This window comes from Sinohyriopsis cumingii, chromosome 15 (genome assembly GCF_028554795.1).
Source record: "Sinohyriopsis cumingii isolate HCF-2022 chromosome 15, ASM2855479v2, whole genome shotgun sequence".
Classification (NCBI taxonomy): Eukaryota; Metazoa; Mollusca; class Bivalvia; order Unionida; family Unionidae; genus Sinohyriopsis; species Sinohyriopsis cumingii.
The window spans coordinates 48,493,391-48,503,559 of record NC_142975.1 but is presented as its reverse complement, the minus strand read 5'-3'; the positions used below and the strand labels follow the sequence as shown (position 1 = coordinate 48,503,559).

The 10,169-nt window shown below is 35.3% G+C and overlaps 1 protein-coding gene across 2 annotated transcripts in view; it reads left to right on the top strand.

Annotated features, from left to right (window-relative positions):
* Positions 1 to 701: 701 nt before the first annotated feature.
* The window catches only part of LOC149781763 (caspase-2-like), a 41,716-nt gene continuing 32,248 nt past the window's right edge, over positions 702 to 10,169 (top strand). The window contains exons 1-2 of one of the 2 annotated variants that reach the window (XM_089935897.1): positions 702 to 752; positions 3,740 to 3,912. In XM_089935897.1, the coding sequence (XP_089792023.1) occupies positions 3,781 to 3,912 (132 nt within the window). In that variant the 5' untranslated portion in view covers positions 702 to 752; positions 3,740 to 3,780. Of the gene's footprint in view, positions 861 to 3,739; positions 3,913 to 10,169 lie in introns of both variants that reach the window. The other variant, XM_089935896.1, reaches the window with a different exon arrangement.

Sequence of the window (10,169 nt, the reverse complement as noted above, 5' to 3'; positions counted from 1 at the left end):
CTGCAGAAATGTTTGGCTGCACACATCAGTGTACATTTTATACACTTACCGGTATTTCTCCCGGCTGTGGAGCTATTGTTGTATTAAAAGTTTCCTTTGGTGACATGTACATTATATTTCCGGAGCAAATCCTGTGTTTGGTGACTTGTAAATCCACGTGAAATAGCACAATCGTCTGTCCTGTGACTATTTTTAATTTCGCGCTTGATATGGCTGTTACCAATTACCGGTGTGTCTAAAGTGTACGCAGGTCCGTTCCGGAATGATTTGAACGCAGGAAAATTGGACATTTTAATGAACAGGCGACATCAGACCTACTATATCGTCCATCATTATCAACACAGATTTGGAGGGGGTTGATTTATCTGACTAGTATCACTTCTATCTGGTAGAAGCATGGTGCTACTGGGATGTCAACTAGTTGGTGTACAATCCAGTATATCATAACAGGTTTTGCTGGTTGTCGTCGGACTTAAAACGCTTCCTATCCCAGATGTTTTCAATTGCTAGCAGGCTATGCATTTAGACTTTCTGTAGCAATTTTATTTTAAAATCCCTTTAAAAAATAATTGACCCAGTGCAAAATTTGTGTTTGTACAGAACATCGAACAGTTATATTGAGCGTGTTAATTTTCGTGTCAAGTCGATAATAGTGATGTGGTCGGAGTTCTGTTTAATGTTTACTCTTCTGGTTCCGGTGCGTCTTCATGCAAGTTAAATTTAGAAGTGCGGAGTTTCCCGTTAAATGAAACGTAAGTGTAGCTGAGGTGTCTTACATATCTTGGAAATTACAGAAGAAGAAGAAGAAGAAAAAATAATCCTAAATTTGGACGAGATGTAGCTGCTAATATTAGATCAGGGTGAGATTCTGTTTTGTTGAAATAATCGGCATACCAAATCTTTTTACGGGAAAAGAAAAACAAACATGCGTATTACAAATTCAATTCAATTTACATCTTTCATTTTGCACAGGTGTCTGACGTTGTATCAATAAAGTACGACGAAATCTGTGAGAACGCGAAATCACATTATCTATGCTACAAATATACGTATAGTACAGATAAAGAGATTTCGTGTTCTCAGATTTCGTCGTACATTATTGATTAAACGTCCGATCCTGTGATTTTCAGTAGGGAATCGCAGAGGCTACTGTTTGCTTACAAGTATATATAAAAGATTCATTATTGCTTTTTTGCACAAGAATGTAAAGATTCACTTTACTGATGAAGTATATGTACTAACCTCTGCTTTGCAAAGTTGTTACTGTTGTTTTGGGTGTAATGTCATTTCTTAGCACAAGATGGGCTGTACTCCTGGGGCTTGTTTACAATTTAGCTACCAAAGTATCAGTCATACATGTACTATCTAATAATACAGTACATATATGACAGGTAAATTGTAATCAGTGATATGTGCCCCTGTACATGGCAGCCAGTATAACTGGTGAAGGAAGAACCCAGGAAAATTCCCAGTAAGAACCATGATCCAAAGAAATCTAATGCAAGCTTTCTCACATACCCAAATTGTCTGAGCCTGAGACTCAAAGCTACACTGACAGGCAGGATGACAGTAATCGGTAAAGGCAAGTGCTTTAGACCACTTTGCCACCCAAGGCCACGTTTTATAAAGTCATTATATTGTGGTGTCCAACTCAAATTGTCATGGACATGATTTTTCTAAATAATGTTTAAACATTTTGAAGTAATTGTATTAGCATAAAAGTTGTGGAAGGCCTTTTTCTGGTTATTTGATTGAAAAATATTAAATACAATATGACCCTGCTATAATGCACCCTGCGATAATGCGAATTTGGATATAACGTGGTTGTGGCATGGCTCCTGAATAATTCATATATTCATTCGCACATGAAAAATACGTTAAATAGTGTATACAAAAAATTATTATCATTTTGGGGAAGAGATTGTGTATGAATTCGAATATAATATGATCATGGTATGGTTCCTGAAATTTTAAATACATGTATGTGTATTTTTGTCGTACCTCGAATTTTTTTTTTTAAAGTACGAGAAATAGTGAGCAAAATGTTTATTATCAGTTAGGGGAAGTGTTCGCATATGAATTTGAATATAATACAATCGTGGCATGACTTCTGAAATTTAACAATTTCACCATGTTCTTGAAGTGTTATGCCAAAATAAATGTTATTGGAAATGCTACTTATTACTGATCCTGAGTAAAGCCAGAAGTCATCTTTGTGATTGTCTTCAATTAATTCTGTATGCAGTCGTTGCTCAAACAATAGTCAACATGTGTTTCTTTAACTGCATACACAACCAAGCAGTAGACAATGTGGTGGTTGATAAAAGATTCTCACAATTTAATTAACATTAAAAAACGGAAGCCACCAAAGTATTTGCTGGGCTTGGTGGTGTTATTAGACACATTCAGTTGACCAGTAAATAATGTCCACTTTATTAGCTGGAAATTGAAAGGCTATGAAATTGTACATGCGTTCAGCTTAAAAATCTTTATAAAAGTATTTTTCACGTTTCTTTTGATATTCACAAAATTTGAAGTAAAAGTTATATGCACGCTCAAAGCATGTGTTGTTTGTTAATTATTCTTGTTGTAGTCATTCAAATGTATAGTCATACAAGTGTTAATTATTGGGAATTGACAATGGATAAAGGTACATGGAAATGGATATGAGAAAATTTTAGCCTTATGAGATTTGTACAGCCACTATTCATAGATCCTGGAACGTAATGAACTGTACATGTGCTTTGTCTTCCTTAACCTAATTTTGCTGTTAATTTTTCCCACTGAAGTCAGACACATAATGATCTGTGACAAAATTACTGAATAGTTTAAACATGTATGCAATTTTTGCAATGGTATTACATGTATTATGGATTAACTGTGTGCCACGATGGTACGATATCAAATGGTCCATAAACGCTGTTAATACTCTGTTTATGCTATATATTAGATGTTGAATTCAGGTAAAAATGATCTGTGACAAAATTATTGAATATTTTAAATCTGTGTGCAATTTTTAAATGGAATTACATGCATTAATGATGAAATGCATGCCACGATGGCACAATAGTAAATGGTGCTGATACCCTATTCATGATATACATTTGATATGAATAAATGAATAAACACGTATGTGCCATTGCGTTGTTCTCTGAAAAAAGTAAAATACTGTAAAACCCCGCATTAACGTAACCCTGCTATTAACACGATCCAATTTTTAAAACCCCAATTATCACGTTATAACGGAGTATTATGACAAAAAAATTTGCTTATATTTTGCACATAAAAACATGAGTAATATTTATTGGTGCAGTAATGAGCCAACTAAATTGGATAAAGCATGCTACTCCCTGGTAGGCTGTTGCTGCCACTTTTCAAAACTTAGTTCATAATATTCATTAATAAAATTTTCTGTAAAATTTTAATGACCAGATGGTAAAATATCACAGTGGTCATGACTGTCTCTCTTTGGATTTCTTTTGAGAAAGATTTAAACATGTTGCATATTTGGATCACCATTTTATCAAGCTTGTGAAGGTTAATTTTGTTACATTGTTGAATCTAACAATTAATTGCATCAGTTTTTACTGAAGCATGTAATTCCATTGTACACCATGATAATTTTTCAAAAAGAATATATTTGAAAATAATTATTACTTCTGTAAACTGATTGGTGACGATTTACATTTTGCCTGCAGTCTTGAAAGTGGTTGTCATTAGCAAGTCTTTTTATTGACAGGAAAAAAATATTCTGCTTGAGGACTGTATGTTGTTTGAATCATGGATCAAGTACATAAAGATACTCTTCGCAGAAGTCGGGTGAAGATTGTAGAAGATTTGCTGATCGATGAAATACTGGATAAGCTTCTGGAGAAAGAAGTGTTTACCACTATGATGCTTGAATACATTATGGTGCATACTTTTTTTAAAATCTTACCTGTGTAGCATAGGTGAGACATGTAGGTAACACTTTTACCATACTGTCAGTTTTGTATTGTTTTTGTTGTTTCTCTAGTTGTTGTACCATGAGCATCAATGTAAATATTCTGTATTTTGCTACCTTTCTATCAAACCATTGCATGTACATTCAACTTGATGGTTGTAGACAAAATTGACCCATTCATGTTTTGGAAAAAGTATAGATCTAAATTTTGTTGCTTTGGTATGAACAGTCATACAAAATCGGTAAATGCATTTGATAATAATAATAATAATAATAATAATAATGACTTTGTATAGCGCATAATCTTTAGAAACTCTAAGCGTTTTATAACATTAGACAACACCTATAACGTATACAAAAAACATATATAATGATATGATTACAAAAAACAAACACCATGAATTAGAACACATAAAAATAAAGATCAGTCAGTTGGATCAGATCATCCTGGGACCTGTCTAGGGGTGATACAAATTTTTTTTATACTGCTTGTTGAAATGAATGCTTACATGTGCTGTTTTTGATGGCAATTTTGTCAGATGTAAATTTTGTGTATGTAAACAGTAGGGGGTGACCTATTTGGCACAAGACTAGATTTTATATACTAAATTAATCAGCCAGCTTGCTTTGAATGTAAACAGGCCTGATATAGAACTCATATTACTAGCGACAATAGGCCATATCTACGTTTCTTGCACTGGCGATTATTTGAACTTTTATTTTAGCTCTATTGGTCATAGACCAGAAGACCTTATGGGATGATGTTGTCCATTATCTGCCCATTAGCACAAGTTTGCTATGGCTGCTCCTCTTGAAGGGGGTTTACCATGAAACGTTCAGTACCCATACATCCTAAGGTCATTTTGATCCTAAATGAAAATAATGCTGTTCAAACAATCAATATGGCCTCCACAGTGACAATCTGGAAAATGTTACTGCTACTCCTTCTAAGTGGATGGTCATATCAGGATAGGGTTTTCACTAAAAGCCTTTGTATGATGTCTAGTTAATCCTAATTGAAAATGGTACCAGCCAGCTTGCAAATCATGTTATTGTTTCACCTTCTGAATGGAAAGTCATTTTGACATGGGGTGATAACCAGAAGGCTGCTTATTATGTATGTTTGGTCCTAAATGAAAACGCTTGGAGATCTGCTTTGGTCATCTTGAAAATCTTGTTATCATCACTATGGAAGGTCGTATCAACAGTAGGGTTTTTACTAAAGGACTTCTTGCATTCTAGTTGATCCCAGTGAATGTGGTGCTTATCTGACATCCAGTATGACCACCATGGCAGTCATCTTAAAATTTTTATATCACTACCCCATTCTAAATGGAAAGTCATTCACATGGGTTTTTCACCAGAAGACTTTGTCAGTCAATAATGACTTTTGGACATCCAGTGTATAGTTATTGCAATAGTCGCAATAGTCATATCAATATAGTATTTTCACTAAAATACTTTTTTTTATGTCTATTCAATCTGAAATGAAAATGGTACTGATCTGATGCCCAATATGGCCACCACTGCAGTAATCTTGAAAACCTTGTTATGGCTGCTTCCTCCTAGATGGAAAGTTTTTATAGACATTGGGTTTTCATCAGAGGATGTTTTATTTCTGTTTGGACCTGAATAGTAATGCTGATAATCTGACACACAATATGGCCTCCATGGCAGAAATTTTGAAATTCTTGTTATCTCTACTCCTCCTTAACAAAAAGTCATTTCATCATGGGTTTATCACCAGAAGAATAATTATGATATCTGGTTGGTTCTGTATAAAAATGGTGCTGACCTAACCTCCAGTATGGCTACCATGGCAGGTATCTTAACAATTTGTCATTGCTAAGTACTCTTCATAAATGGAAGTTATGGGTTTTGCACAGGAAGAGCTAATCTAACTTCCAGTATGATGTCATGAAAATAAATCTTGCTTTAACTACTCCTTGAGAATCAATGGTTATATCATCATAGGGTTTTCACCAAATGCGCTCCTGTAATACCTAGTTGGTTCTAAATGCAGATGATGCCAATCTTTTATCAAGCATGGTTGCCATGATGACAGACTTGAAAATCTTGTTAATGTTTATTCTGATGACTGATGGGTTTTCACCAAAAGTCTTGTCATGATATTTGAATCTAATTTGCCCTAAATGAAAATATTGCTGATCCTGCATCCAATAGAGTTACCACAGTGGTTAAAGTCTTATTGCTCAAGAATATCAGAGATAATTTTAACACTTTGTAGATAAAAAGAAGAAAGGGTATTAACTTGAATTCCTGGAAATTCTTTTTGGCTAGATGAGCATCAGTTCCTCTGAGGGATTCGTGTTTTAGGATTACTTTGTATAAAGTCTTTTATATATACAAAAAATGATCAGCTAATTTATTCACATTTTAGAGGCCTGTCCTAACAATCACCTGAATGCAGCAGTCACTGGTCACGATGGCTAATCTAATTTCCCCCAGCAAATGTCCTATATAAATGTTATAACATGTAATCAGCAGTGAGCTGCCTTCCATTTCACTGGACCATATTAGTAGTGACTGGTATAAGTATGCAAATTAGACTTACTTTCTTTGATGAGAAAGGCACAATATATGTAAAGGTATATTAAGTAAATCAATAATACTACATGTAAAAATAAAAATAATGATACTACTTCTACAAATAATGCTAATTCTATTCTGTGCATAGTACATGCATTTGCCATGAACCAAGTTTGAGAGCTGAACCTGCCTTCAGAGGTCACCTGTCTACAAATTCCACTTTAGGGCTGTTCCAGTAAAACATATATCCCCTGACTCCAGGGACGGCACTTCAAAAAAAACTTCTGTATGGGGTTGTGTTTCAAACTATTTTGATTCTAACAGTGGAAGGTTGGTTAGGAAAATCACTTCTGTTGTGGGTTGTGTTAACAAAATGAGAAATCACTGGTGGGGTTGTCAGAAGAAAAAAATAATCAAACGAATATCTATTTAAAATCGCATTTAACCCCCTCCTAGTGGTCTAACGTGAATAAAACATTGGGTCAGAAAATGATGCCAGTACATGTGAGTGCATGTAATTTGTACGAACTCGCGTACTTTTAAAGCAGTGATACGCGTTCCACAAATTACGTAAACATTGCGGAATGATATAAAACATGTGGTATGCACAGTATGCAATTTTTATTAAAGTTTTAACTGTAAAAGTGCATTGTGCAACATAATTTATTTTTTTTTTGTTTGTTTTGTGGAGGGTGCTTTCTCCAGTTGATCTTTACAGACCAGTTGGAGAGGCCCTTCTGCCCTAATCGTATGTGTTTGCTATATTGTATTGTTTTTACAATGGGAATGGTTTGCTGTATTTATTTGATTTATAGAATAGGATAGTTTATTAAACTTGTAAATGTTTGTTTCCGTTTTGTTTTCCTTTATATAGGAAAATAATGTATTTTTTTCCTTTTTTTTCCCTAACCTAATCTAGAAATTCATCTAATGCTAAGAAATATTCTTCTGCATCTTCTTGATCCCTTTTTTGTCTTCTCAATTCTTTTCTTCCTATCCTATCTCTTTCCTTTCTTTGTTCTGGAGTTTCTGCAGCTGGTATTGACATTGGAGGCTTGGGTATCTGATTTCCTTGTGGTGTCGAGATTACTTTTCCTTGTTGTGTCGAGGTTACTGGTGTTTTGGCTTGTAAAGTTTTTCCTTGTTGTTGTTGGTACTGTTGACATTGTTGATTGGTGTCTATTTGTCTTAGATTTGTACCTAATTTCCCTTGTTGCTCATCTTGTTGTTGGTTTGGTTGCTGTTGTTGTAGTTGTTGCTGTTTTGTATTAATTGCTATGTCTTTATCCTCTTTCTCTTGCCCTGCTGGGATTGTTTTTGCTGATCCATTTGTCGTTGTTGTTGTTGTTATTGATACTGGGGCCTGTGTTTTCTGGTTAGCAATTGTTTTCTTTTGTATTTTATTTCTCTGCTGTTCTTGTTCTTGGTGTTTTTGTTTCTTCATTTGTCCAGCATGTTGCTTTTGGTTTCCTTGTGGTTGTTGCTGTGTAAACCGTGGTTGTTCCTTTTGCGGCTGCATGGTAGTTAATTTTCCTTGTTCTGGTTGTTGTTGTTTTCCAGATTGTTGTTGGTTTTCTTTATTTGATGTCTGTATTCCACTTGGGTGTTGTTCTGTTGTTGTTGTTGTTGATTTATCCTCGTTAGTGTTGGTCTATTATTTCCGCTTCTTGTGCTGCCTTTGTTATTCAGATATTTGTGAGGTGTGTGACCTGTCTTTTCATATTTTTTGCATTTGATAGCTGGATACTTCGGTTTGACATGAATGGCTGTTAAACTAAATTTGATTGGTTCATTAGCCCTGGAACAAGCATTTTATGGTAGTTTTAAACTTATTTTTATCATGGAAGTTTTACAAATGCGTGTTTCAAGCAAGGGCCACACAGAAAACCAAAATGGCTGACTCACAAAAGGGTTTGTCTTCAGACGACATTTTTAGTCAGCAAATACTGGCTGGTGATATCTATGATGACAATGAATTTCATGTATATCGGTCTGTTGGACATTGGGAAAATGTCACTGGAAATACCAGTGTGTGATTTTGAGCCCAAAATTGATGTTGAGTGCGAGTCCAATGTACATGTTGGATGGACAGTATGATGGTTATATTTATTCAAGATACCCATGTCTGAACAAGCAGACTAAGAGAATGTAAGACTTAAAACCCTTATACAGCATTATGGAAGAGAAAAATCTGGTATAAGAGGCAGCAAAGCACTGATTCAAGGAAATGAATCTAAGGCAGAGTTCATGTTCGTGAAAACTCATATGTCTTGGAAATGCTTAATCACATGTATTTGGATGTCAATTTTTTATATTGGGGATCAGAAAATCACTTAGGCGAGAGTCCTCCATACGCATGTAATATGTGGGCAGCAAAATTCAAAGACTTGCCAGTCCTGCTTCAGCCGCCTGCTTAGTGGGAAAATGTGTTGATCAATTAGCTGTGCTGATATTTACAATGACAGAATTTAGTGGCTGAAAGCCTCATGTACATGTCACCATTATAAGAGTACATCAAAAGAACACACTGCAATAGCTGGGCGGCAAGATCAAAGGCTTTGACTGGCAGCTGGGTGGGAAAATCTACTGATATTACAGTGCTTGAATTCAGAGGCAGAAAGACCCAGAGATGTACATGTGGTTGTTTATAATAGTGCATCAGATAAAAAACTTGAGCTTTCATTATTGTGTTCATTTCTAAGTGTAGCGGAATAAGCAGTGCACATGGCCTCGAAATCATGACATGTTGAGACTTAGACTTGAATGAGTATTTTGGGGTTCAGCAGCAAACTGACAAGGATTGTAACGAGATTCAGGAGAGTGCTAAAGTTGCTAGTACTGATAGTTTGGATGGGACAGTAGCCAAGTGCAAGAGAGTGTGTGATGCCTAGCTTAGTGCTTTGAATAAGACCTTCCTTGGACTGACAAAATTCAGACTCACTCTGATGGACAAACAAGAGCTATGTCAGTGTTATAAAGAATGCAGAAATTAAACTCAATGGCAACCAACAGTTCTTATAATTTGCTTAGTTTTCTGAGAGGGGACTGCAACTTTTGCTGGTGGGACTCCTATTTTTACCAAAATGGGAGTCCTGGACTCCTAGTTTTAAAATTCTGGCAAGACCTCTGGAAAACATTTCTTTTTGGAACAGAGATATCCAAGAGAGAATACCCATGGGGCCATACCTGTGAGATGTTGAAAATTGCACAACCATAAAGAACAGTAACTTGTTCAAGCTAGTTATGCATATGCATTTCAGAAAGCAGGCAATGAAAGAAGTTCTCAGCATAAAATGCTATTCATACACAGATGAGGAGGATCATATTAAATTCAGAAACAATTAACAGATTAATCCTCATAGAGAACATCAAGAATCCCCATACAACATAATTACGTGTGTGTATATCTCTAGTTGGCAGAACCACCATAGCAACAAAAGAATAATGAGACAAACTTTCGTATCATGCAGATGTATTACCAAATGAAGTACATGCTTTCTATGTGCAAAAATTAAATGACATTAAACATAAGAGACTGACTGATCTGTGTAAACTCAAAGCAAGATGGATAAAATTTGTCCTGTTTGTGCTCGTTTCTTCCTATTTATATTTTGATCATTTCTGCTGATCTTTTGATACTTAGTTCCAAGCCATCATTTGGTATTGGTATTACAAA